Genomic DNA, 25,325 nt, shown 5'->3' with positions numbered 1-25,325 from the left:
GGAAGGGAAAAGGAAAGGGAAAGGAAGGGTGGGGAAAGGATGGGAGAAAAAAAGGAAGATAGGAGGAAAGGAGAGAAGAAGGGAAGAGAAGCGAGGAAGGAAAAGGGAAAGAAGGGAGGGAGGGAAGAAGGGAGGGGTGGGGGAAGGAAGAAAGGAGGAGGAAAGGAGGGAAAGCAAGGGAGGAAGGGGAAAGAAGGGAGGGAGGAAAAAGGAAGGAAAGAAAGAAGGAAAATAGAGAGGAGGGAAGGGAGGGAGGAGGGAAGAGAAAGGGGAGTAATGGGAGGGGGCTGCCAAGATCCAACCCTCCTTCCCCCCCCTTGCCAATCATCCAACCACACCCGGAAGGAGTTCCCTGGGGACCCCCAAAGGCCAAAAGGCAGCTCCCCAGCCATCAGGATAGCCCCCCCCCACTGGTCCCCAAACACGGGAGACCCCCGGCAACTGACCCAGGCTGCTCCCAGCTGACCAGAGGGCGCCACTCCCCCCCGTGCCGTCGAAGAGCGAGGAGGGGGCCGCGGATTCAAGAGATGCAGAAGGGTGAGCGGGCCAGGGGTCTCAGCCCAAACAGCCTCATCTGCAGCCTCGCCCCTCCCTCAATGTGACAGGGAGGACCTTCGCGGGTGTGTGTGTGTGTGTGTGTTCAAAGGGGCTTCCACCCCACAGTTGGCGTGCGTGCGTGCGCGTGTGAGGGTGTGACGGGAGGAAGGAAGGCGACCAAAGTCCGAGAGGGTGGCGAAGTTTCTTCCCACCCAGCTCACATCCCATTTTGGCATCTCGCAGAGGCAGGGTTATTTTTTTTTTTTGAGGGGGTGTCTCCTGGAGCCGCGCCCCCAACTTATTTCTTCTTCTTCGTATGCCGCAGCCCATTGGAGGGGGCCTCTCCGGCCGGCCGGGCCTTCTCCTCCTTCCTCCGCAGCTGCCGTTCTTCTCTCCGCCTAACTGGTCTCCGCCGCCACGGGATCGGCCACCGCGTCGCCCAGCCGACTCGCCTTCTGCTTGCCTCCGGGAGGCAGCCCTCCGGCCGGCAGTCGGGCCCCCAGTCCTCGCAGGATGCCCACGGCCGCTGCCGTCAGGTAGAAGGACCAGATGATGGCTGGACCGGTGAATGGGCGGAGGTGGACCCGAACTCGCTGCAGCAGGCTGGGCAGGAGGGCATCCGGCGGGCGCTTCATGGGGGACTTGTCCTGGAAAGGGGGTCGGGAAAAACTTCAGTAGGACAGGCTCCCACCCACCCAACTCCCCTCAGGAATTTTTGGGGTCAGCAAGAGAAGGGGAGGGTGTGAAGGTAATGAAGATTTCATAGCTGACTGGCTGCTGTAAGGCTGTAAGCCAAGAGGGTGAGTCAGCAGGGTACTGCCGCTTTAAGAAGCTGTCTATATAAAGGAGGCCATGTGAGGACGTCCGTCTCTCTCTCTCTCTCTCTCTCCTCCTGTTCTATCTCCATTGTAGTTCTCCATGTAGAGTTGAAGATCGATTGCTTGCCTGGTATTTGCCTAACACGTGTGTGTATGTATATAGTAGTCTTGCACATAAACCATTAAAAAGACAAAGGTTCTGTGTGTTGGGGTTGTGCTCCCCAATAGTAGTCACACTGTAAACACTCTGATGGAAGGGGATTCCAGTGGAGGCTACAGGAAGTTGTCAACTTACAACAATTCGTTTAGTGACCGTTTGAAGTTACAGCGGCACTGAAAAAAAAAGGGAATTTACGACCCTCCCTCACACTTAGGATCGTCGTAGCAGCCCCATGGATACATTTGGCCATAATTCAGACCCTTGGCAACTGACTCATATTTCTTTGACAGTCCTGGGGTCACGGGAGCCCCTTTTGCGAATCTTCGGACGAGCGAAGCCAACGGGGAAGCCCGATTCATTGAACGACCGTTTTACTAACTTAACGACGGCAACAATTGGCTTAACAACCGGGGACAAGAAAAGTCATAAACTGGGGCGAAACTCAACGGCCATGCTTAGCGATGGAAATTGGGGGCTCAACAGCCGTCCTACGTTGAGGACTGCTTGTAATTTTTTTGGGGTGGGGGGCTGCCCAATTGCGAAATTCTTTTTAAAAAAAAAAAAAAAATATTGATGTTGGAAATATTTTATGGCTTTAAATTTGGTCGGTACTCCAGAGAGGGCCGACATATATTCCCCCCGCCTCCTCCCTAAAGCTGGCTGCTCCACCCTCCCCAACCACAATACCCATGCTCCTCACCTTGAGCCCGTGCTGGGCCAGCTGGGCTTCCAGGTTGGGGTCTCCCAGGAAGACCACCGGGTAGAATTCCTCAATCCATTGGCGACGCCACCAATTTTGAGGGAGGGTCCTGCCGGGAGGAAAGGGGGGGACAGGGGGTGAAGCCAGTGCACTGGCAGCCTGGCAGCCTCCTCTCCCTTACGTGGCTTGGGGGAGGGCACAGTCCCCCCCCCCCCCCTGGGCCTTGCTGGGGAAGCCAACTCCTCCTCCTCCTCCTCGAGGCACGGAGAATATTTCATAGCTTTCATGGGTTCGATTGGCCTTGCTTGGCCTTTCCCAATGGGGGAGGGGAAAAAACCCATTTTCCTGGACTATAGATTTCCTCCCCCCACAGCCACCTGACCTCCCCCTCCCCCCGTCCACTCACCCATCCGTCTCGGCCTCCGTGAACCAGTACTTGTACAGCTGGGCCCGGATGTAGGTGGGTGGCTGGTCCCTGAAGGGGTACTTGGAGTCGTCTACCTGGATAAGGTGGATCACTGCGGTGAAATTGGGGGGGAGGAGATTGGTCAGTTGGTCAGCCGGAAGGAGAAGACGGAGGGTCTCCAGCTCTCTTTCTGCCCTCCCCCCGTCGACATCCCCGTCATCCTGGGGATGGATGCAGGACCCACAGGGAGGCCCTCACCTGTCTGGGCCCCCCATTGGAGCCCTTCCCCCCCCCACCAGCCCAGAGGACCCCTCCTCGCTTCTCCCCTCCAACAGCTGCAACCAGCAACCCTTATCCAGATGTTGCAGCTCCATCCCCCTCCTGAAGGAGAGGCCGGGCTTCCCAGGCGTGCAAGGCTCCCTTTGGGTGTGCAAAGTGCAACGTTGAATGGCTGCAGGGGGTCCTCTCGGGCCCAATCCGCCCGCCCCCACCTCCTTCAGACCCCTTCCCTGGCCATCCCCGTCCTGGGTACCCGTTTCTGAACTGTGCTGCCTCTGTGGTCTCTCTGGAAGCCTGAGAATAGGGCTTGGAAGAAGGGGGAAGGAAAGAAGGGAGGGAGGAAAAAGAGCGAAGGAGGAGAAAGAAGGAGGGAGGGAGGGTGAAAGGAAGGAAGGAAAGAGGGGAGGGGAGGAAGGAGAAAGGAAGGAAACAGAGGAGGGAGGGAGGGAGGGAGAGAAGGAAGGGAGGAAAGGAAGGACGGAGAAAGAAGAAGAAATGAGGGAGGAAGGAGAAAGAGGGAGGAAGGAAACAGAGGAGGGAGGGAGGAAGGAGAGAAGGAAGGGGGGAAGGAAGGAAAGGAAGGACGGAGAAAGAAGAAGAAATGAGGGAGGAAGGAGAAAGAAGGAAGGAGAAAGAAGGAAGGAAGGAGGGAGGGAAGAAGGAAGAGGAAGGAAATAGAGGAGTGAGGAAGGAAGGAGAAAGGGAGGAAGGAAGGAGAGAAGGAAGGAGGGAGGGAGGAAAGAGAGAAGGAAGGGGGAAGGAAGGAAAGGAAGGACGGAGAAAGAAAAAGAAATGAGGAGGAAGGAGAAAGAAGGAAGGAGGGAGGGAGGGAGGGAGGGAGGGAAGAAGGAAGAGGAAGGAAATGGAGGAGTGAGGAAGGAAGGAGAAAGAGGGAGGAAGGAAGGAAAGGAAGGAAGGACAAAGAAGAAGGAGAAGGAAGGAAGGAGAAAGAGGGAAGGAGGAGAAAGAAGAAGGGAGGGGTGTCCCCCGCTCCTCACCTTCCTTCTTGCCCTGCAGGAGGCGGTAGACGAAGCTGCTGAACCAGGGGCTGTGGCTGTGGTGGCCCAGGGCGGCGAACCACATCTGCCAGTCCAGGCGGGGCTGGTGAGGGGCCACGACGGGCGGCACGGCGCTGACGTTGCCCGGCTTTGTACATGAACTCGATCTCCTGGGGAAGCGGGAGAGACCGGCTCTGTTCCCGGCTGCCTAGAGGAGCGCCCCCCACCGGGCCCCGTGGTTCTGCCCACTCTTCCCTGCCAGCAGCCCCCCACATCTGGGTCAACCGACCAGGAATATGGATCGGGTCAATGCTCAGCACGAACATCATCAGGGCTAGCGGGGAGGAGGGGTTGCAGAAAGGAGGAGGAGGGGGGAGGGGAAGGAGGAGGAGGAGGAGGAAGGACTGTGGGGTCCTTGGTGCTCTCTGAGCCTTTCATGACCCAACTAGGAAACATCATCACTGCTAGAAGGGAGTGTGGGAAGAGGGGAAGGAGGAGGAGGAGGAAGACGATGACGACAGTGGGGTCCTTGGTGCTTTCTGAGTGTGATGCTTTCCTTGCAGACGTTTCATGACCCAACTAGGGAATCTCATCAGGGCTAGAAGGGTGCGGGGTTTGCTCTCGTTTATATACTAGTGGCTTGTTCCATCACATTGGTGGACGTGTTTCCTCCTCGGTGGTTCCTTCATTAGGCTGTGGTTCACTGCGTGTTTGTCCGATTGGGTAGCTCCTGAATGGGGGTATCTTAGCTTTATGGTTGTCTCTTTCAAATGGGGGGTAGATGTTATTTATCCCCATGTGCCTGTTGATGGCCGACTTGTCCGAAGGCCAGGTTTCCAGGAATTTGCGACTGTTTGGGGGGTTTAGCTTGGGTCAAGGAGGATCAGCCCCCAGCACCCACCCCCCCGCACCCCAAACCCACTCACCGTCCACGTTTCCTTGTCGTGGCTGCCTTCCAGCACCACCTCCGGCCGCCCACCGACGCCCGTCATTCGCCGGAAGAGCCCATAGGAATTGGCCAGCTGGTAGCGATCCACAGCCCCAAAGGCCTGATGGATGCCCGGCCAGAGCTTCCCATTGGACTCATACTCAATGTACGTGAAGGGCACCTGGGGAAGGAACAGGGGGCTTAGATTTGAACCCACAACATCTCCTGGAAAGCAGTGACATCAAGAGAGCCCAGCCGGTCCAACCCGGATCTCAGCCCAAGATGTTTTGATGAGAATCGAACTTCTGGCTGTGGGCATATCCCTGTAGCACCAGGGCCTGCCTGCCTGCCTGCTTTCCTATTTTCCCTCTCATTTTCCTTCTTTCCTATTTTCCCTCCCATTTTCCTCCCTTCCTATATTTCCTCTCATTTTTCCTTCCTTCCTTCCTATTTCCCCCCCATTTTCCCTCCTTCCTATATTTCCTCTCATTTTTCCTTCCTTCCTTCCTATTTTCCCTCTCATTTTCCTTCTTTCCTATTTTCCCTCCCACTTTCCCTCCTTCCTATATTTCCTCTCATTTTTTCCTTCCTTCCTATTTTCCCTCTCATTTTCCTTCTTTCCTATTTTCCCTCCCATTTTCCCTCCTTCCTATATTTCCTCTCATATTTCCTTCCTTCCTTCCTATTTTCTTTCATTTTCCTTCTTTCCTATTTTCCCTCCCATTTTCCCCCCTTCCTATATTTCCTCTCATTTTTCCTTCCTTCCTTCCTTTCCTATTTTCCCTTTCATTTTCCTTCTTTCCTATTTTCCCTCCCATTTTCCTTCCTTCCTATTTTCCTTCCTCCTTTCCATTTTCCCTCTCATTTTCCTTCCTATTTTTCCGCTCGTTTTTCCTTCCTTGCTATTTTCCTCTCATTTTCCTTCCTTCCTTCCTTCATTTTCTCTCATTTTCCTTCCTTCCTTCACACTTAGCAATAGACCTTATACACTGCTTCGAGGTGCTTTCCAGCCCTTTCTAAGCGGCGTACAGAGTCAGCCTCTTACCCCCAAACAACCTGGGTCCTCGTTTTACCGACCTCGGAAGGACGGAAGGCTGAGTCAACCTCTAAGCCGGTCAGGATCGAACTGCTGGCAGTGAGCGGAGCCAGCCTGCAGTCCTGCCCTCTTAACCACTGGGCCACCAGGGCCGTACGCTTTAAAGCAAGGCGGGTTCATAAAGTATACCGACTTATTTAGGGATTCTGGGGGGTTGTGGCTCCGGGGTCTCCCAGCCTTCCTCTGACGGTGTGATTCACCCCAATTTCTACACCCCACCCGGCATGAAGCCCACGAAGGCACAGCAACCCCTCCCAGCCTGATGCCACCAGGTAGGCCCACTCTGGCCCACCTGCCCCCCCGCCCCCTTTCTCAAGACTCACCAGGCTGATGGTGAACATGCCCAGAGCAGCCGTGGCGAAAACGGCCCATTGCACGACAGCCCAGAGTTTCCAGAAAAAGCCCCGGACGCAGGCGCTCCTGGGGGGAGGGAAGGAAAGGGGGCGTCAGGCAGCAGAACCCCAGGGGAATGCACCCCCCCCCAGATATTGGGGGGGGGAACATCCCTTTAACAGACGAAGACAAAAGAACAGCCAATTCTGGGCATTCGAAGTCCACCTATTTTAAAGCGAGTAAGGCTTGGAAAACGCTTGATTTAAAGAATAATAACACAGCCAGTTAAATTGTGTGAAATGGCGTCTGTGGATCTGAAAAATGGACTGTGGGGAAAAAGAGGAGGAAGAGGAAGAGGAAGAAGAAGAGGAGGAGGAGGAGGAAGAAGAGGAGGAGGAAGAGGAGGAGGAGGAGGAGGAGGAAGAGGAGGAGGAAGAGGAGGAGGAAGAGGAGGAGGAGGGACGAAGAGGAGGAGGAGAACAGGAGGAGGAGGAGGAGGAAGTAGAAGAAATAGGAGGAGGAGGAGGAGGAGGAGGAAGAGGAAGAGGAGGAGGAGGAAGAGGAAGAGGAGGAGGAAGAGGAGGAAGAGGAGGATGACGACTATAGGCTCCTTGTTGCTCTCTGAGCTGGGTGGTTTCCTTGAAGATGTTTCATGACCTGACTAGGTAGTACCATCAGTGCCAGGAGGGAGGGGGCTTGCAGGAAGGAGGAGGAGAAGGAGAAAGAGGAAATGGAGAAGAGGAAAAAGGAATGAGAAGGGATAAAGAGAAGAAGGGAGGAGGAGGAGGAGGAGGAGGAGGAGAACGAGGACTGTGGGCTCCTTAGTGCTCTCTGGACTGGATTGTTTGCTTGCAGATGTTTTCCTGACCCAACTAGGGAACATCATCAGTGCTAGAAAGGACTGGGTGCGGAGAGGAAGAGGGGAGAAAAAATGGTGAAGGAAGGGAAGGAAAAAATGATGATGAAGAGGAGATGAAGGAGAAGGAGAGTAGGGCCAATGGCGCCTTTCTTGCCTTCCAGGGCTGACATCATGCTTGGCAAAAACCGCCGCCCCCTCCCTGCCCAGGATCCCTTCGGAATCGTCTCTGCAGGGACCCCCGACTCACCTGTATCCGGCCTGCAGGACCTCCCACAGCAAGGAGAGGAGTCCCACGGCCACCAGAGGGAGGGTCACCGCCTTCAGCCACTGCGTGAACTCGTGGTAGGTGAACGCTGGGGAGAGAAACCCGGTCGAGGGCGCGTGTGAACGAGCGGGCCAGGAAGGCACCCTGCTTGCCCACCCTCCTCTCTCTCGGCCCGGATGCAACAGGTTCACACATGCCGCTGTCCTCAACGACTGCTACTGCACCCCTCTTCCAATGGGGGAGGACCCCAGGCCAGGAATTGTACCCCCCCCCAGCTCTAAAACACGAGGGGTGGGTTGGGGACAGACCCCTCTCATGCCTTGTATTTCGGAGGGTAAGGCCCCTTCCCCCTTGGCGAGGAGGGGGTGCAAAGGGAGCAGAGTTGTTGGGGTGTGGGAGAAATCTTATACACACACACACACACAGAGCACAGGGGGGCGGAAGGGGGGAAAATCCTTGGTTAAGTCTGGGAATGTGTTGTGGCCCACCAGTGCAGCTGGCGGCAGATTCGGACAGTGAGGAGGTTGGGGGGGGGAACCTGGGCCAGTCCTGGAGTCTGGGGGAGGCTCTGTTTCAGAGGCAGAGATGGGGTCAGGGCCGCCTGACAGTTATCAGCTGCCTTTGGAGTCAGAGATCAGTGAGGAAGAAGAACAGCTGGAGCCTATTCCCAATGTGCGCATGCACAGAACTGCCAGATGAAGGGTCTGGGGAAGGCTCGGATGAGGGCTCTGCGTCGGAGGCAGAGATGGGGCCAGGGCCTCCTGAGAGTTATCAGCTGCCTTTGGAGTCAGAGATCAGCGAGGAAGAAGAACAGCTGGAGCCTATTCCCAATGTGCGCATGCACAGAGCTGCCAGGAGAAGGGAACAGTGAAGGGACAAGAGTCGATTCGGGAGTAAAAGCACAGCTGGACGGTGAATGGCCCCTCCCAGAGGGAATAAAAAGGAGCGAAAGGGGAGTGGAGGTTGCAGGAGACCATTAGTTCGTTTAATTAGTGTGAAGATCTGTTCCTGACTTCTTGCCAAGTCACTGCTGCTACAGCAGGGCGTTTGGAAGCTATCCGCCTGGCAACTCTCCCAGCCTGATAAAGGTCTATCGTTGTGAAATCTCTTAAAAGACTGTTGGCCGGGACTTTGTTGGAGAGGGAAATTCACGGTCAATTCAATAAAAGGGGTTTTATTGGGAACGAGGAGTCAGCTTCGTGACCTCGGGAAGCCTGGGCCAGAACAGAATGTGAGAATAGGGCTGGTGGGTCAGGGCTGGGCCCCCCGCAGGCCGAAATGGAGGAGGAGGAGGAGGTCACCCCACTGCAGCTGAGGGACTTTCAGGAATCCCTCCATAAAACAAGACACCCCCCCTGCTGCCCACAGAATCCCCCGCCCCCGGAAGGAATACCTGTCTTGGATTCGAGGAGTTTCTTCTCCCAGTTGATGCTCAGCCCGAAGTAACGGCTGGTCCAGAAGACCAGGAGGCCGTAGACTGCCAGCTCTGCCAGCAAGGGGCCCAATCGCCAGGCCCAGCCTAAAGAGACGGAGGGGGGGAGGGTCAAGGCTTATGGGCCCCAGGGAGGAGGCTGGGCCGCAGCTCCCATCCAACCCATCGTGCCACGTTCAGGAGACGAGGCTGGACTACAGCGTCCATCAAGCCCATCGTGCAAGTACTATCAAACCCATCAGGCACATGAGATGCAACTGGACTGCAGCTCCCATCAGCCCCTTCAGGCAACTCCCACCAAGCCCATCCTGCAAGTACCAGCAAGCCCATCCTGCAAGTACCAGCAAGCCCATCATGCAGGTACCATCAATCCCATCATGCACCTCCCCATGACAAGCGACAGGACTGCAGCTCCCATGAACCCCTTCATGAAACTCCCACCAAACCCATCATGCAAGTACCAGCAAGCCCATCATGCACCTCCCCACGAGAAGCGACAGGACTGCAGCTCCCATGAACCCCTTCATGAAACTCCCACCAAACCCATCATGCAAGTACCAGCAAGCCCATCGTGCAAGTACCACCAATCCCATCATGCAAGTACCACCAATCCCATCATGCACCTCCCCATGAAAAGCAACAAGACTGCAGCTCCCATCAACCCCTTCATGAAACTCCCACCAAACCCACTGTGCAAGTACCATCAATCCCATCATGCACCCCCCCCATGAACAGCGACAGGACTGCAGCTCCCATCTGCCACTCCGGACAGGGAAATGGGCAGCCCAGGCGCAGAATAATAAATCAACCGAGGAGCAAAGCGAGCCCAACGCCCCAGGGAAGCGCCTCCTCCTCCTCCGGGGGGGGGGGGGAGGGAAGAAGAGGGCCTTGAGGACTCACCGCCACTGGCTTTCTTCCGCCCGTGGCCCAGCCACAGCCCCACGTGCTCGTCGTCCAGCAGGGAGAAGCTCAGCACCACCGTCAGCAGGTTGAAAAAATTGTAGTTGCCGGTGAGGATGATGAGGGCTTGCAGAAGGACCTGCCGGAGGGGGAGAAGGCCTCGCCTTAACGACCACCACGGAGGCCCCAGGGCCGGTCGCTAAGCCAGACCGTCGTACCATACGAACGTCGCGCGCCATTGCACGGCCTGCCTCACACACCCGTCGTTAAGGGAAGCGCTGCAGCTCAGTTGGGACGAGGGTTTTGCAGTGTGTCCCCCAATCTCCCCCCTTACGACCGTCTGACCAGCCAGGTTCACTTTAACGACCGGGAGACTCGTTGAAGGACAGCAGGGATTCGCTGAGCGAATTTGGAGCAAAACTCACTTAAGGGATTTCTTCACTTAAAGCAGTGATCCCCAACCTTTTGGCGCTGCGGCCGGTACGGCATCAACTGGCGCCGCCATCTTTTGACGAAAAAGTGCTCCGGTGACCTCACGGAAGCACTTTTTCGTCAAAAAGATGGCGGCGCCAGCGTCCAGTGAGCTTTTTCGGGTAGAAATGGCTTTCTACCCGGAAAAGCTCACCGGAACTTTTACCAAAAAAGATGGCGGCGCCCAGCAACCAGCGCCCCAGTAGGACTTGTTCCGCGGACTGGTACCGGTCCGCGGACCAGCGTTGGGGACCCCTGACTTAAAGGACATACATTTTGCACCCAGTTCAGGTCGTAAGTTGAGGTCGGTCTGCCCCCGACTGTGCCGATGATCCGGATTCTCCCCCTTGAGTTTGGCTGCGAACCTTTCCACCCCTTCTCCTTGGGGTGGGGGGTGGGGGGCATTTGGACCCTGGCTGGCGCTCGGCCCCGGTTTCTCCCCCGCCTCCCCTCAGTAGTTGCCGGGCTAACCTTCCCAGCGCCCGGCCGTACCTGGGCGTAGAAGGCGAAGAGGCGAAGGCGCTGCAGCGGCACGAAGAAGAGAGGTGGGATGGCGATCTCGATGACGTAGGTGGCCACCACGCTCAGTTTGTGGAACCAGATGGGCATCTGGTGGGCAAACCAGGCGCTGGGCGTGGGGATGCACTGGGTCTCGTAGTGATAGGTCAAGGCTGGGGAGGGAGGAGAGGGAGGGAGAGGGGAAGGAAAGAGAGGAGAGAGAGGAGGAGGAGGAGGAGGAGGAGAGAAGAAAGAAGAGAGGAGAGAGAAGGAAAGCGAAAAAGAGGAGGAGGAGGAGAGAGGAGGAGAAAGAAAGAGGGAAGGAGAAAGTGGGAGAGAGAAAGGGAGGGAGAAGGAGAAAGGAGAGAAGGAGAAAGGAAGAGGAGAGGAGAGAAAGGAGAGAGAGAGAGGGAGAGAAGGTGAGAGAGAGGGGAGGGAGAGGAGAGGAGAGAAAGAGAAGGAGAGAGGGAGAGGAGAGAGAACAAGAGAGAGGAGGAGGAGGAGGAGGAGAGAGGAAAGAAGAAAGAAGAGAGAGAGAGAGAAGGAAAGAAAAAGAGAGGAGGAGAGAGAAGGAGAAAGAAAGAGGGAAGGAGAAAGTGGGAGAGAAAGGGAGGGAGAAGGAGAAAGGAGAGAAGGAGAAAGAAAGAGGAGAGGAGAGAAAGGAGAGAGAGAGGAGAGAGAGGGAGAGAAGGTGAAAGAGAGAGAGGGAGAGAGGGAGAGGAGAGAAAGAGAAGTAGAGAGGGAGAGGAGAGAGAACAAGAGAGAGGAGGAGGAGAGAGGAAAGAAGAAAGAAGAGAGGAGAGAGAAGGAAAGAGAAAAGAGAGGAGGAGAGAGAAGGAGAAAGAAAGAGGGAAGGAGAAGGTGGGAGAGAGGGGAGAGAAGGAAAAGGGAAAGGAAAAAGAAAAAGAGAGGAGAGAGGAGAAAGAAAGAGAGGAAGGAGAAAGTGGGAGAGAGAAACGGAGGGAGAAGGAGAAAGGAGAGGAGGAGAAAGAAAAAGAGGAGGAGAGAAAGGAGAGAGAGAGGGAGAGAAGGTGAAAGAGAGGGAGGGAGAGAGGAGAGAGAGGAGAGAAAGAGAAGGAGAGAGGGAGAGGAGAGAGAACAAGAGAGAGGAGGAGGAGGAGGAGAGAGGAAAGAAGAAAGAAGAGAGGAGAGAGAAGGAAAGAGAAAAGAGAGAGAGAGAGAGAAGGAGAAAGAAAGAGGGAAGGAGAAGGTGGGAGAAAGGGGGAGAGAAGGAAAAGGGAAAGGAAAAAGAAAAAGAGAGGAGAGAGGAGAAAGAAAGAGGGAAGGAGAAAGTGGGAGAGAGAAAGGGAGGGAGAAGGAGAAAGGAGAGGAGGAGAAAGAAAAGAGGAGGAGAGAAAGGAGAGAGAGAGGGAGAGAAGGTGAAAGAGAGAGGGAGAGAGGAGAGGAGAGAAAGAGAAGAGAGAGAGGAGAGGAGAGAGAACAAGAGAGAAATAGAAAGTGGGAGAGAGGGGGAGAGAGAAGGAAAAGGGAGAGAGAAGAGAGCATAGGAGGAGAGAGAAGGAGAGGGAGGGAGAGGTGAAGGAAAGAGAAGAGAGAGAGGAGGAGGAGGAGGAGGAGAGAAGAAAGAAGAAAGAGAGAGAGAGAAGGAAAGAAAAAGAGAGGAGGAGAGAAGGAGAAAGAAAGAGGGAAGGAGAAAGGGAGAGAGAAAGGGAGGGAGAAGGAGAAAGGAGAGAAGGAGAAAGAAAGAGGAGAGGAGAGAAAGGAGAGAGAGAGGGAGAGAAGGTGAAAGAGAGAGAGGGAGAGAGGAGAGGAGAGAAAGAGAAGGAGAGAGGGAGAGAGGGAGAGAGAACAAGAGAGAGGAGGAGGAGGAGGAGAGAGGAAAGAAGAAAGAAGAGAGAGAGAGAAGGAAAGAGAAAAAGAGAGGAGGAGAGAGAAGGAGAAAGAAAGAGGGAAGGAGAAGGTGGGAGAAAGGGGGAGAGAAGGAAAAGGGAAAGGAAAAAGAAAAAGAGAGGAGAGAGGAGAAAGAAAGAGGGAAGGAGAAAGTGGGAGAGAGAAAGGGAGGGAGAAGGAGAAAGGAGAGGAGGAGAAAGAAAAGAGGAGGAGAGAAAGGAGAGAGAGAGGGAGAGAAGGTGAAAGAGAGGGAGAGAGGAGAGGAGAGAAAGAGAAGGAGAGAGGGGGGAGGAGAGAGAACAAGAGGAGAGAAGTAGAAAGTGGGAGAGAGCGGGAGAGAGAAGGAAAAAGGAGAGAGAAGAGAGCATAGGAGGAGAGAGAAGGAGAGGAGAGGAGAGTGAAAGAGAGGAGAGAGGGAGAGAGAGAGAAGAGAAGGCGGAGATGAGGAGAGAGAAAGAGGAATGTGAGAGAGTAGGGAGAGAGGAGAATGTAGAGAGGAGAGAGAGGAGAGGAGAGAGAGAGGAGAGGAGAGGAGAGGAGAGAGGAGGGAGAGAAGGTGGAAATATAATCACTCCTTGACTGACCGATGCAAAACAGCCCCAAATGTTTATTGCTAACCAAATCTCTCCTTAAGCAAGTCATGAGGGGTGGGAATATAGCTAGTGCTTCACTTGTGACCATAGTCGAGCGAAGCGAGGACATTGGTCAAGTGAGTTTTTGCCCCATATTACGACCATTTTGCCCCAGCTGTTAAGCCGATCACTGGAGGTCATCTAGTCCAACCCCCTCCCTAGGCAGGAAACCCTACACCACTTCAGACTAATGGGTATCCAACATCTTCTTAAAAACCTCCAGTGTGGGAGCATTCACAACTTCTGGTGGCAAGCAGTTCCACTGGTTAATTGTTCTCCCTGTCAGGAAATTCCTCCTTAGTTCTAAGTTGCTTCTCTCCTTGATTAGTTTCCATCCATTGCTTCTTGTCCTGCCTTCAGGGGCTTTGGAGAATAGCTTGACTCCCTCTTCTTTTGGGGCAGCCCCTCAAATACTGGAAGGCCGCTCTCCTGTCTCCCCTGGTCCTTCTCTTCCCTAGACCAGCCAGGCCCGGTTCCTGCAACCGTTCATCGTATGTTTCAGCCTCCAGTCCCCTAATCCTCCTGGTTGCTCTTCTCTTCGCTCTTTCTAGAGTCTCAACAACATCTTTTTTATGATAGGGTAACCAACACTGCATGCAAATATTCCATGTGTGGCCTTTGCAATGCATTACAAAAACGGTATTAACACTTCACACATGATTTTGATCCCAGGGGCCTGTTTATACAACCAAGGGTTGTGTTGGCTTTCTTGGCTGTTCACGTTTAAGGGGCTGTCCACCGGGATGCCAAGATCCCCTCTCACAATTACTACTATATGAGCCACGGTGGCGCAGTGGTCAGAGTGCGGTACTGCAGGCTCCTTCTGCTGACTGCCAGCTGCGTGGAGTTTGGCCGATCGAATCTCACCAGCTCCAGGTTGACTCGGCCTTCCCTCCTTCCCAGGTGGGCCAAATGGGGACCCAGATTGTTGGGGGCAAGAGGCTGATTCTGTTTCCCGCCTGAGCAGGGGGTTGGACTAGAAGACCTCCAAGGTCCCTTCCAGTTCTATTCCTATTCTATTTTCAATTCTATTCTGTTCTGTTCTATTCATATATTCTGTACTATATTCTATATTTTCTATTCAATTCTTTTAAATTCCATTCTGCTCTGTTCATCTATTTTGTTTTGTTTTGTTTCTCTTCTCTCCTACCATTCTTTCTATCATCTCTCCTTCCTTCTCTTCTCCTTCCCTTCTTCTTCCTTCCATTTCCCCTCCTCTTCTCTCTTCTCTTCACTCCTTTCTTCTTTTCCTCTCCTCTCCAAGTCAATGCAACTAAGCCCTCTGTTAGGAATAACAAGGTTACCTAACGCAGTTTGGGTAAAATAATATATATAAACTATGATAGTAAGTTTAAGTGTGTGTCACTTTAAATTGCAAAGCATGTAATTTTGGGTGCGGTTGTAAAACCGCCATAAGAGGGAGCAAGAGAACCTGCTGGATTGCTGACTATGCTGGATTGATGGTTTGCTAACTGCGTGTTCCCTGCTGCTGAGTTTTTGAACGTCGAAGGAAGAAAGGAGGTTTGACTTCTTTATATCTCTACTGCGAGGAGATATATTACTGGACTGATATTTGTAAGTTTACTAACCTCTTTTTCGACACTGGACTTTGCAACTGAATAATCCCCGAACGGACTGAACTACTGAATGATATATGGACTGTTTGACTATGCTAAAAATCTTACTGGAATAAACTATTTAACTAGCACAGTGTATCTGTTTTACTGAGTGTAAGCTACAAAAACGTTTATCTCACATATTTGCCTGCCTGCCTGACTGCCGTGCAAATTCTGCTAGGGTGTATCCCTAACACCCTCTCTTCTCTTCTCTCCTCTCCTTCCATCTCTGATTCCTTCTCTTCCCTTCTCCTGTAAACCGCCTAAAGAGAGCCGTCAAGTGGCCTATCGGTCTGAATGCCACTGCCCCCCTCCTGTTGGGTTTCTGTGCCGTCCGACTCACCTGTGAGCCCCCACCAGGTGGGGCAGCGGCTGGTCAGCTTCACCACCCCGGAGGCGAACATCAGCCGGAAGAGCAGCCATCGCACCAGCCAGAAGGTCACCCCGTCATGTGCCCTCCAGGCGGAGGAGGGACCCCGGAGCAGGTGCAGGGGGGCCACCAGCACGGCCAGGAAGCCCGTCTCCAGCAAAAGGCTGTCCCTGGGGGAGGAAGGGGGGGGGTCAAGGGAGCATGGCTAGGGCACCCCTCCCCCTGCCCAGGCTCCAAGGGGCCCCACTCCCCAGGGCCTGGAAACCACAATCAGTCCTTGATTCATGACCACCATTTGGGCCCAACGTTTCCCTGGCTGAGCGGGTCGGGGGGGTTCAGTGGGATTGGCTGCCCACCCGTTTTATGACCGTTCTTGCCACAGCTGTTAAGTGAATCACTGCAAGGGCTTAAGTCAGTGTCAATGAGAATAGAGAGGGGAAGGGGCCGTGTAGGCAGGAGACCCTGTGCCATTCCAGACAGGGGGTGTCCAGTCTCTTCTTAGAAACCCCCACAACTTCAGGAGCTGTTCCATCTACCCATTTTTTTTGGTTTGTTTGTATATCTTCTCTCTCTCTCTCTCTCTCTCTCTCTCTCTCTCTGTATGTATGTATGTATGTATGTATGTATGTAAAGAAAGAAACAGACGTCCTGCGATCTCCAGAACTAAAATTACATTTACTTACTAAGCTTTTGTCAGCCTCTGCTGACATTATCCAAATACCGACGAAAGCTCACTAAGTAAATATAATTTTAGTTCCGAAGATTGCAAGATGTATGTTTCTTCTTTTACAAGTATATCCGGAACTTGTATTTTTAGAATAGTTTGTAATATATATATATTCTTACCGTTCTTGCTTTTCATCAGCTGTCAAAACTTTGCTGCAAGGGTTTTAAAACCATCCTGTCTTTTTTCTTTCTTTATACATTTTTCTTTAAACATATTATACCTATTTAGCAAACAGTGTATTGTCTGGGTCATTTCACATATACGTAATAGTAGTAGGAGTATTCTTTACTTGTACATAATAGCATTCTTCCAACTTCTAATTTCTACCTTTGTGATCTAACCATGGATAAAACAAATTCCAAGTTAAAAAAAATATTCTGTGTCTTCTTTGTCCTTTATTTTTAATGTTGACCTATCCATTTCCGCAGAGTCTAATATTGCCTGTCTGTCTATCATCCATCCATCCATATCTATCTATCTATCTATCTATCTATCTATCTATCTATCTATCTATCTATCTATCTATCTATCTATCTATCTATCTATCTATCATCTATCTATCTACCATCTATCATCTATTTATCATCTATCCATCCATCCATCCATCCATCCATCATATGTATCTTATCTGTCTCACAGAATCATAAGAAACCTAGGGCTGGAAGGGACCTTGGAGGTCTTCTAGTCCAGCCCCCTCCTCAAGCAGGAGACCCTCTACCATTCCAAACAGGTGACGGTCCAGTCTCTTCTTAAAAGCCTCCAGTGATGGAGAACCCACAACTTCTAGTGGCAAGGAGTTCCACGGGTTAATTTGCCCTCCCTGTTAGGGAGTTTCTCCTTCGTTCCAGGTTGCTTCTCTCCTTGATGAGTTTCCGTCCTTTGCTTCTTCTCCTGCCTTCAGGGGCTTTGGAGAATAGCTTGACTCCCTCTTCTTTTGGGGCAGCCCCTCAAATGCTGGAAGGCTGCTATCACGTCCTCACCCCCCTCCCAGTCCTTCTTTTCTCTAGACTGGCCAAGCCCGGTTCTTCCCATCTTTCTTTGATCAACTTAGTTCCTTCGTTCCTTCCTCTTCTTCACACTTTTTCCAAAGTCTCCACATCTTTTTTCTTTCTTTTTTTTTGTAACGTGGTGGATGCAGGATTCCAGTTGTGGCCTTACTAAGCCTTTACAAAGCGCTACTTGACCCTTCGCGAGATTTGGAGTCCTTGATTTACAACAGCCCATGAAGGGACGCTGAAAAAAAGTGACCCCCTGGCTGTCTTTCACGCTTATGACCGATGCTAATTTGACAAGTGCCGTGATCCACTTAACAACGGTGGCAAGAAAAGGGTTGTAGAACAAGACAAAAACCCACTGAACAAATGTCTCACTCAGCGACAAGAAGCTTTGGGCTCAATTAGGGTCGTAAGGTGAGCCCTACCTGTTAGAAGCCCAGGGCCACTTACCACTGGAAGTAGAGGAACACCTGTCCCACCTGCAGAGAGAAAACCAAGGAAGAAAAATCAAATGAGAAACTGGACTGGCTCATCAGGTGCCTTTTACCTGAGTTCAGACTGGTTTTCCTGATGTAAAACATGGATATCCCACCTGCTCAATCTACCTGCAAAGGTCTCTATCCTCCACCCAGCCATTAACTAGCCCACGAACCCAACTACCCTGTTTCCCGGAAGATACGACCTACCCTGAAAGTAAGTCCTAGCTTGATTTTTTACACGTGCGCCCAATATAAGCCCCACTCCCAAAATAAGCCCTAATTAAGATCCCACCCACTCCAGGGTGGACGGGTAAAAATTAAGGTAGGGTGGATGGGAGGATGGAGCTGCCCTACTACTTCCCTTTAGAGAGTTGTAACCAGGCCTCGCACACCCTGCGACGACACCTGCCTTGCCGGCCCATTTCTTCTGCAGCCGGCAAGGCTGGCCAGGCTCTCCTGAAGGCCTCTGGAGCTGAGAACAAAGCTCTGGATCGATCCTGAAGGCTGCAGAGGCCTTCGGGAAAGCCTTGCCGGCTGTAGAAGAAGTTCCTGAAGGCCTCAGACAGCCAAAAGGAAGTCGGGGGCGACGCACGCAAGTGAGGTTAGTCAGTGGATGATTTCCCCTGAAAATAAGACCTGGTGCCTTTTTTGGTGGCAAAAAAATATATATCAGACAGGTCTTATTTTCAGGGAAACACGGGAACTCTTAACTAACCCCAGTGCAACACTTCCTCTCTCACTCCAGTTTGTCCACCCTGATTGGCTAGGAATTTGGAAATGGGCTACTCTGAGACGAGAACATTTTTTCCCCACACAATATCCCTGTAAGGTAGGCTGGGCCAAGCATGCCTGATGGCTTCCATGGACCTCCTAGGAAGAAGGTACAGCTTAAACTCAGGTTGTAGTGCAACATTTCCACTCCACCCCACAGTGGTGACTCCTATTGGCTAGGAATTTGGGAAGGAGCTTGCTGGGGCCTCAAAGATGGATTAAAAAATTTATGGGGACCTGGTTCGAATAACGTTAGAGGAGCGTTTTTCAAACTTGGCCATTTGAAAATGTGTGGACTTCAACTCCCAGAATTCCCCAGTTAGCACCTTATAAAGTAAGGACTTCAACTCCCAGAATTCCTTTTTAGTACTTTATAATGTATGGATTCCCAGAATTCCCCAGTTAGCACCTTATAAAGTAAGGACTTCAACTCCCAGAATTCCTTCTTAGTACTTTATAATGTATGGATTCCCAGAATTCCCCAGCCAGCACCATCAGAAGTGAGGACTCGAACTCCCAGAATTGCTTGTTAGCATTTTAGAAAGCATGGACTTCAACTCCCAGAATTCCCTAGTTTTAAAGACTTCCCAGAACTCCCCAGCCGGCACCATAAGTGAAGACTTCAACTCCCAGAATTCCTTGTTAGCCCTTTATTAAGTATGGACTTCAATTCCTGGAATTCCCAAGACAGCACCATCGGAAGTGAGGACTCCAACTCCCAGAATTCCTTGTTAGCCCTTTAGAAAGCATGGAGTTCAATTCCCAAAATTCCCTAGCCAGCACCTTAAGAACTAAGGACTTCAATTCCCAACATTCTCCAGGCAGCTTTTTAAAAACTGCCCATTTCAACTCCCAGAGATCCCCAATTGGCACCTTAAGAACTGTGGGCTTCAATTCCTAGAATTCCCTAGCCAGCACCTTAAAAAGAACAACTCCCAGAATTCCTTGTTAGCCCTTTGTAAAGTGTGGACTTCAATTCCCAGAATTCCCTAGCAAACCAACTTAAGGACTTCAATTCTCAGAATTTCCTAGCCAGCATCGTAAGTGAGGACTTCAACTCCCAGAATTCCTTTTTAGCCCTTTAGGAAGTGTGGACTTGTAACTCCCAGATTTCTCTAGTCTTAAGGACTTCAATTCCCAGAATTCCTTGTTAGCCCTTTATTAAGTATGGACTTCAATTCCCAGAATTCCCCAGCCAGCACCATAAGTGAGGACTTCGACTCCCAGAATTCCTTGTTAGCCCTTTATTAAGTATGGGCTTCAACTCCCAGAATCCCCCAGGCAGCACACCTGGAGGGCAGCATCCACCCCGCCCCGTGTACCTGGTAGACCGAGAGGTAGAGGCCCCAGAGGGCGAGGAAGACCAGGCTGTCCCGCAGGGGCTCCAGCAGCAGGGCCCCGAAGGAGAGCAGCGTGCCCATCAGGCACAGCAGCTCCAGGCCCTGCTCCGTGTCCAGCCCCAGGTGGGGGCCCAGCCACAGCAGCGTCGGGGAGTCCCGCAGCTGCTCCCAGAAGCCTTTGCCCGTGAAGCGGAGCATCTTCCGGGCGGGCAGGATGCCATCTTTGCCATAGAGGCCTGGAGGGAGAAAAGGAGAGAGAGGGGCTCGAACAGGGCAGCTTGGCAACGGGTGCAACGCCACACGCACACATGACACAAACATACACACACACACAACACAAAACACGACACCATAGTGCTTTTGCAGGCATCCGAGGCAGGGAGCTGATGCCTTGCAATGCAAGGGAGTCCTCGCTTTATGGCAATTGAACCCTAAATTTCTGTTGCTAAGCAAGAGAGGGAACTGGTGCCTTGCAATGCAGGGAGTCCTCGACTTACGACCAGAATGAAGCCCAACATTTCTGCTGTTAAGCAAGACAAGGAACTGGTGCCTTGTAATGAAGAATCCTCGACTTACGACCAGAATGGAGCCGTTAAGCAAGACAAGGAACTGGTGCCTTGTAATGCAGAATCCTCGACTTACGACCAGAATGGAGCCCAACATTTCGGCTGTTAAGCAAGACAAGGAACTGGTGTTTTGTAATGCAGAATCCTCGACTTACAACCAGAATGGAGCCGTTAAGCAAGACAAGGAACTGGTGTTTTGTAATGCAGAATCCTCGACTTACAACCAGAATGGAGCCGTTAAGCAAGACAAGGAACTGGTGCCTTGTAATGCAGAATCCTCGACTTACAACCAGAATGGAGCCGTTAAGTAAGACAAGGAACTGGTGCCTTGTAATGCAGAATCCTTGACTTACAACCAGAATGGAGCCATTAAGCAAGAAAAGGAACTGGTGCCTTGTAATGCAGAATCCTCGACTTACGACCAGAATTGAGGCCAACATTTCTGCTGCTAAGCAAGGCTGCTGCGGAGTGAGTTTTGCGCCCTTTGACGACCTTTCTTGCCTCCGTTGTTAAGCGAATCACTGCGGCTGTTCAACGAGTCACACTGTTGTTCAGTGAGTCCGGCTTGTGCCACTGACTCCACTTCTCAGAAAGTCGCAAAAGAGGATCGCGGCCGTTGTAAATGTGAGTCAGTTGCCAAGGGTCCAAATTTGGATCCCGTGACCATGGGGATGGCTGAAACGGTCATAAGTGTGAAAAACGGTCATAAGTCGCTTTTTTTCTGGTGCCATTAACGGTCAGTAAAGGAATGGCTGTAACCGGAGAATACCTCTTTGTTTATGCATATATTTTATGTATACATTTTTCTTTAGTAAACATAATAACTCAATGTCTACATGAACAGTGTGTTGTCTGGCTACAATTAGTTTTGAAAAATAATAATAGTAATAACAATATTCTTCGCAGGGTTGATAATAATCCCCTAATAATAATATTTGCTTATCCACGCTAATAAACCTTCATTGTACAGATAATCATTCTCTTAAAGTTTTAATTTCCTAACTTGTTTCTGTCAACTAACCATTGATAAAATGAATACTTTGTTTCCCCAAAAATAAGATCCTGACTTATATTTCTTTTGCAACCAAAAAAGGCACCAGGTCTTATTTTCGGGGGACGTCCTCCACTGACTAACCTCACTTGCGCGCATCGCCCCCAGCCTCCTTTTCGCTGTCCGAGGCCTTCAGGAACTCCTCCTCCTGCGGCCGGCATGGCTTTCCTGAAGGCCTCTGCAGCCAATAACAGAGCTCAGGATCGATCCAGAACTTTGTTCTTAGCTACTACAGAGGCCTTCAGGAAAGCCTTGCCAGCCTTGCCGGCTGCAGAAGAAATGGGCCCGCCAGGCAGGTGTCGGGGTGTGCGAGGCCTGGCTACACCTGTCCAAAGGTAAGTAATAGAGCAGCTCCACCACAATCCGATCCCCACCCTAGCTTAATTTTTACCCATCCACTCTGGAGTGGGCGGGATCTTAATTAGGGCTTATTTTGGAGGGTAGGGCTTATATTGGGCACATATGTAAAAATCAAGCTAGGACTTACTTTCAGGGTAGGTCGTATTTTCGGGGGGAAAGGGTACTTCTAAAGGAGCTTGGCCAGAAATGGTTCTCCTAGATTCCTCCCAATTCGTTTGCTGCAGGTTTCAAAAACTCAACTTACTCGAAAGTTCCTCCTGAGATACTCCACTCAGTACCAGCTTAGTACCAGCTCCACTTAGTACCAGCTAAGAGCTAAAGCCCCCTTGGATTTCTCCCTTTCAATATTCCTCCCAATCCAAGATTAATTCCTTTATTTTCTTTCACCATGGCATGCCTTAAAAACTTCTCCAGCATTTTAATAAACCATCTACTACTCGCTGTTACATTTTTTTTCCCCACTTACAGGTCGCCGGCCACGGTCTACTCCTTGTTCCCTGCCAAACACACCAGCTCCACCTCGAAGGTACACACACACCGCACCCTCCAGAAAGTCACACTGCCCTTCACAAACTTTTGTTTTCACCTTTCTGAAACCTTTAGCTACGAATTCTCGTAAACAACTCCTGAGATTCATTTCGTTGCTGCTTTTCCTCTTCCTACAGGTAGTCCTCACAACGGTTCACTCACAATAGTCCTCACCTTACAACGCTTCACTCACAACAGTCCTCGCCTTACAACAGTCCAAAGTTACGACGGCGCTGAAAAAAGGGACTTGTCAGCCTTTTTCTACACGGTTGCTGCATCCCGTGATCAAAATCCAGATGCTTGGCAACTGACTCATAGTTATGACGGTCGCAGCGTCCTCTGGCGGGGGTGACATGATCCCCTTTTATGACCTTCTGACAAGCATAATCAACGGGGAAGCTGGATTTGCTTACAATGCCCATGTCCCTTGCTTAACAACTGTGGTGTTTCACTTAAACAAGGAGTAAGGAACAAGGAGTAAGGGGTAAGGAACGTCGTAAAACGGAGCAAAGTTTACTTAGCAACTATCTTGCTTAACAATGGAAATGCTGGACTTAATTGGGGTTGTAAGTCGATGATTACCTGCCCTATGCCATCCCCGACAAATAGTTATCCAATGGTAATCTTGAATGCATATGTACAACATAGGATCGTAGAATCCTAGGGCTACTAGTAGTAGTAGCTAATACAGTAGCCATTGTGAGGGGGATTTCTGAGTCCTAGCAGACAATCCCTTAAATAGGAGCCATCTGTGTGCTGCAGCAGCCAAAAAAGCCAACACAACCCTTGGTTGCATTAACAGAGGGATGGAATCAAGATCAGGTGAAGTGTTAATGCCGCTTTACAAGGCCTTGGTAAGGCCACGCTTGGAATATTGGCATCCAGTTTTGGTTGCCATGATATAAAAAAGATGTCGAGACTCTGGAGAGAGTGCAGAGAAGAGCAACCAAGAGGATTAAGGGGCTGGAGAATATAAACATGCGGAGAAAGGTTGCAGGAACTGGGTATGTCTAGTTTGATTACAAGAAGGACCAGGGAGGCCATGATAGCAGGTGTCCAGTATTTGAGGGGCTGCCCCAAAGAAGAAAGGGGGTCAAGCTATTCTACAAAGCCCCCGAAGGCAGGAAAAGAAGCAACGGGTGGAAACTCATCAAGGAGAGAAGCAACCTAGAAGGAAGGTGACATTTCCTGACAGTTAGAAGAATTAATTCGTGGATTACTTGAAGCTTAACTCGGGAAGTTGTGGGTGTTTCATCACTGGAGGTTTTGAAGAGTAGACTGGACAGTCATTTGTCCATAATGGGGTAGGACCTCCTGCTTGAGAAAGGGGTTGGACTAGAAGACCTCCAAGGACCCTTCCAACTCTATTATTCTGTTTAATGAAAATAAAGGACTAGTGGTGACATGAGAGCAGACTTCCAGTATTTGAGGGGCTGCCCCAAAAGAAGAGGGAGTCAAGCTATTCTCCAAAGCACCCGAGGACAGGACAAGAAGCAACGGATGGAAACTCATCAAGGAGAGAAGCAACCTAGAACTAAGGAGAAATTTCCTGACAGGGAGAAGAATTAACCAGCGGAACTGCTTGCCACCAGAAGTTGTGGGTGCTTCATCACGGGAGGTTTCCAAGAAAAACATTGGACAGCCATGTGTCTGGGATGGTATAAGCTTCCCTGCCTTGGGCAGGGGGTTGGACAAGGTCCCTTCCAACTCTCTTATTCTGTTAGGGCTGGTAGGGACCTTGGAAGGTCTTCTAGTCCAACCCGCTCCTGCCTTATCCCATTCCCCGAATCCGAAAGGGGGAAATCTTTTCTTAGCAGGAGGAGGAGGAAGGAAGGAAAGGCAGCTTGGGGTGGGGGTGGGGGCTTGGAGCGCCCCCCCCCAAGGCTGAGGCCAACAGGGGAGGGGGCTGGTGGGCCACACCAACGCCTGCACTCCACGTGGGTGCGAGAGGATTGGCACAACCGCTGCAGCCCCAGTGCCACGTGGAGATCCTGGGACAGACAGGAAGGGAGTGGGGGCGCAGGCTTAAAAAAAAACACACACCACCCAACTGGGATATGGGGAAAAGGGGCGGGGCTAAAGCAGAGGGAGGGGCAGAAGAGGAGAGCAATTCTTTGATGCAGAAAAAGAGAGAGAGACCCTCACAGCCAGGCCAAGCCCCCTTTCCCACTCTCTTCCAGGGGCTGCTGTGAAAAGGGGAGGCGGGGGTCCCCAAGCAGGAAAGCCCCCCCATGGGTCCATCTTCCCCCCATTTAAAAGTCTTTGAAGCCCCCCCCCATCCCCAAAGTGAGTGGGGCCACCAGCACTGTAGAGGGGGGGGGAGAACCTCATATAAGATGAAGCCCACCCAAACAAGGCTTGGTTCAACCCAGGTTTTATTGGGGAGGGGGCAAGGAGATGGGGGGTCGGGGGGGGGCAAAGTCATATGGTGGGAGGAGATATAGGGGGTTGGGGGGCAAGGAGATATGGGCGGGAAATGCTAATGTTGGCCCCTCAGCGGGGTCCAAGACACGAGTCAGGGCTCTGGAGGGCACGTGAGGACACGGGGTTCCTTTGGTGAGGGAGTGGGGCCCCGTTCAGACGTTCCGAAGGGCCAGGAGACCCTCCTCGCCCCCGGGTGTTCCACCCCAGCCGGCCCAAGAGCCCCCCCACCTCTCCTGCCCGCAATCCGGGCCCCCTCCCAAAGCAAAGCCGGAGGATCCTCTGCCAGGAGAGGCCAGCCCCTTCCCCAGCCCTTCCTTCCCCGGGACCTGCCCGCTGCCAAGGCCCCTCCCATCCCCGGGGACACGTGGACGGGGCCGGAGCCGCAGCTGGACCCAGAGGCGGACGGAGAAAGTGGGGGAGAAACCCCGTTTCCCCCCCCCCCCTCCCGCGAGAAGCCGCTTTCTTTTCGCCCGGGCGGAGGAAGCGCTGCATTCACACAAGCGGGTCGCGGGTCAGTCTCGGAACTGGTCGTGGGAAGCGGGTCCGAGAAGCCGCGGAACTCTGGGCCCCGCAAGGTCACTAAGCGGGACACAGCCCTCCCTCCTCCTCCTCCCCGCACTCTTCCTTCCCCGGACGCCGCGGCTGCGAGGACTTTTGGCCGCCGCCACCGCCGGGCAGGGCGAGGGCGCCCGGGGCATGTGCAAAGCGCCCACCCGCTCTCTGTGGCCGCCGCCGCAGGCTCACCGGGCAGCTGGACGTAAAGCGAGGCGAAGGCGGCCAGGAAGACGGCGGCTGTGCCGCGCAGGAAGAGCTGCCGGGCCAGGCGAGGCGCCTCCGAACCCATCGCGCCTTCGCTCCCGCTGCTCCCTCCCCGCCTCGCTACAATGTAGCCGGGGGGGAGGGCGGGGATAGAACGCCGGGGCGGGCCGAGGACG

At 52.3% G+C, this 25,325-nt stretch overlaps 1 protein-coding gene across 1 annotated transcript; it reads right to left on the bottom strand.

The window, feature by feature from the left end:
- Positions 1-788: 788 nt before the first annotated feature.
- Positions 789-25,295, bottom strand: LMF2 (lipase maturation factor 2). The gene is given in 17 exon segments (XM_087968986.1): positions 789-918; positions 921-959; positions 962-1,184; positions 2,216-2,324; positions 2,622-2,733; positions 3,899-4,049; positions 4,051-4,068; positions 4,825-5,007; positions 6,246-6,342; positions 7,362-7,467; positions 8,773-8,898; positions 9,712-9,850; positions 10,675-10,853; positions 15,123-15,319; positions 17,322-17,350; positions 19,444-19,697; positions 25,135-25,295. Coding segments are annotated over 17 exon segments (2,145 nt in total). The 5' UTR covers positions 25,235-25,295; the 3' UTR covers positions 789-835.
- Positions 25,296-25,325: the final 30 nt, after the last annotated feature.

Source organism: Notechis scutatus, chromosome 6 (genome assembly GCF_049901735.1).
Source record: "Notechis scutatus isolate UNSWTSFEM ecotype Mainland chromosome 6, rNotScu1.2, whole genome shotgun sequence".
NCBI classification, from domain to species: Eukaryota; Metazoa; Chordata; class Lepidosauria; order Squamata; family Elapidae; genus Notechis; species Notechis scutatus.
The sequence above is the reverse complement of the archived record's forward strand: the minus strand, read 5'-3'. Positions and strand labels throughout refer to the sequence as shown.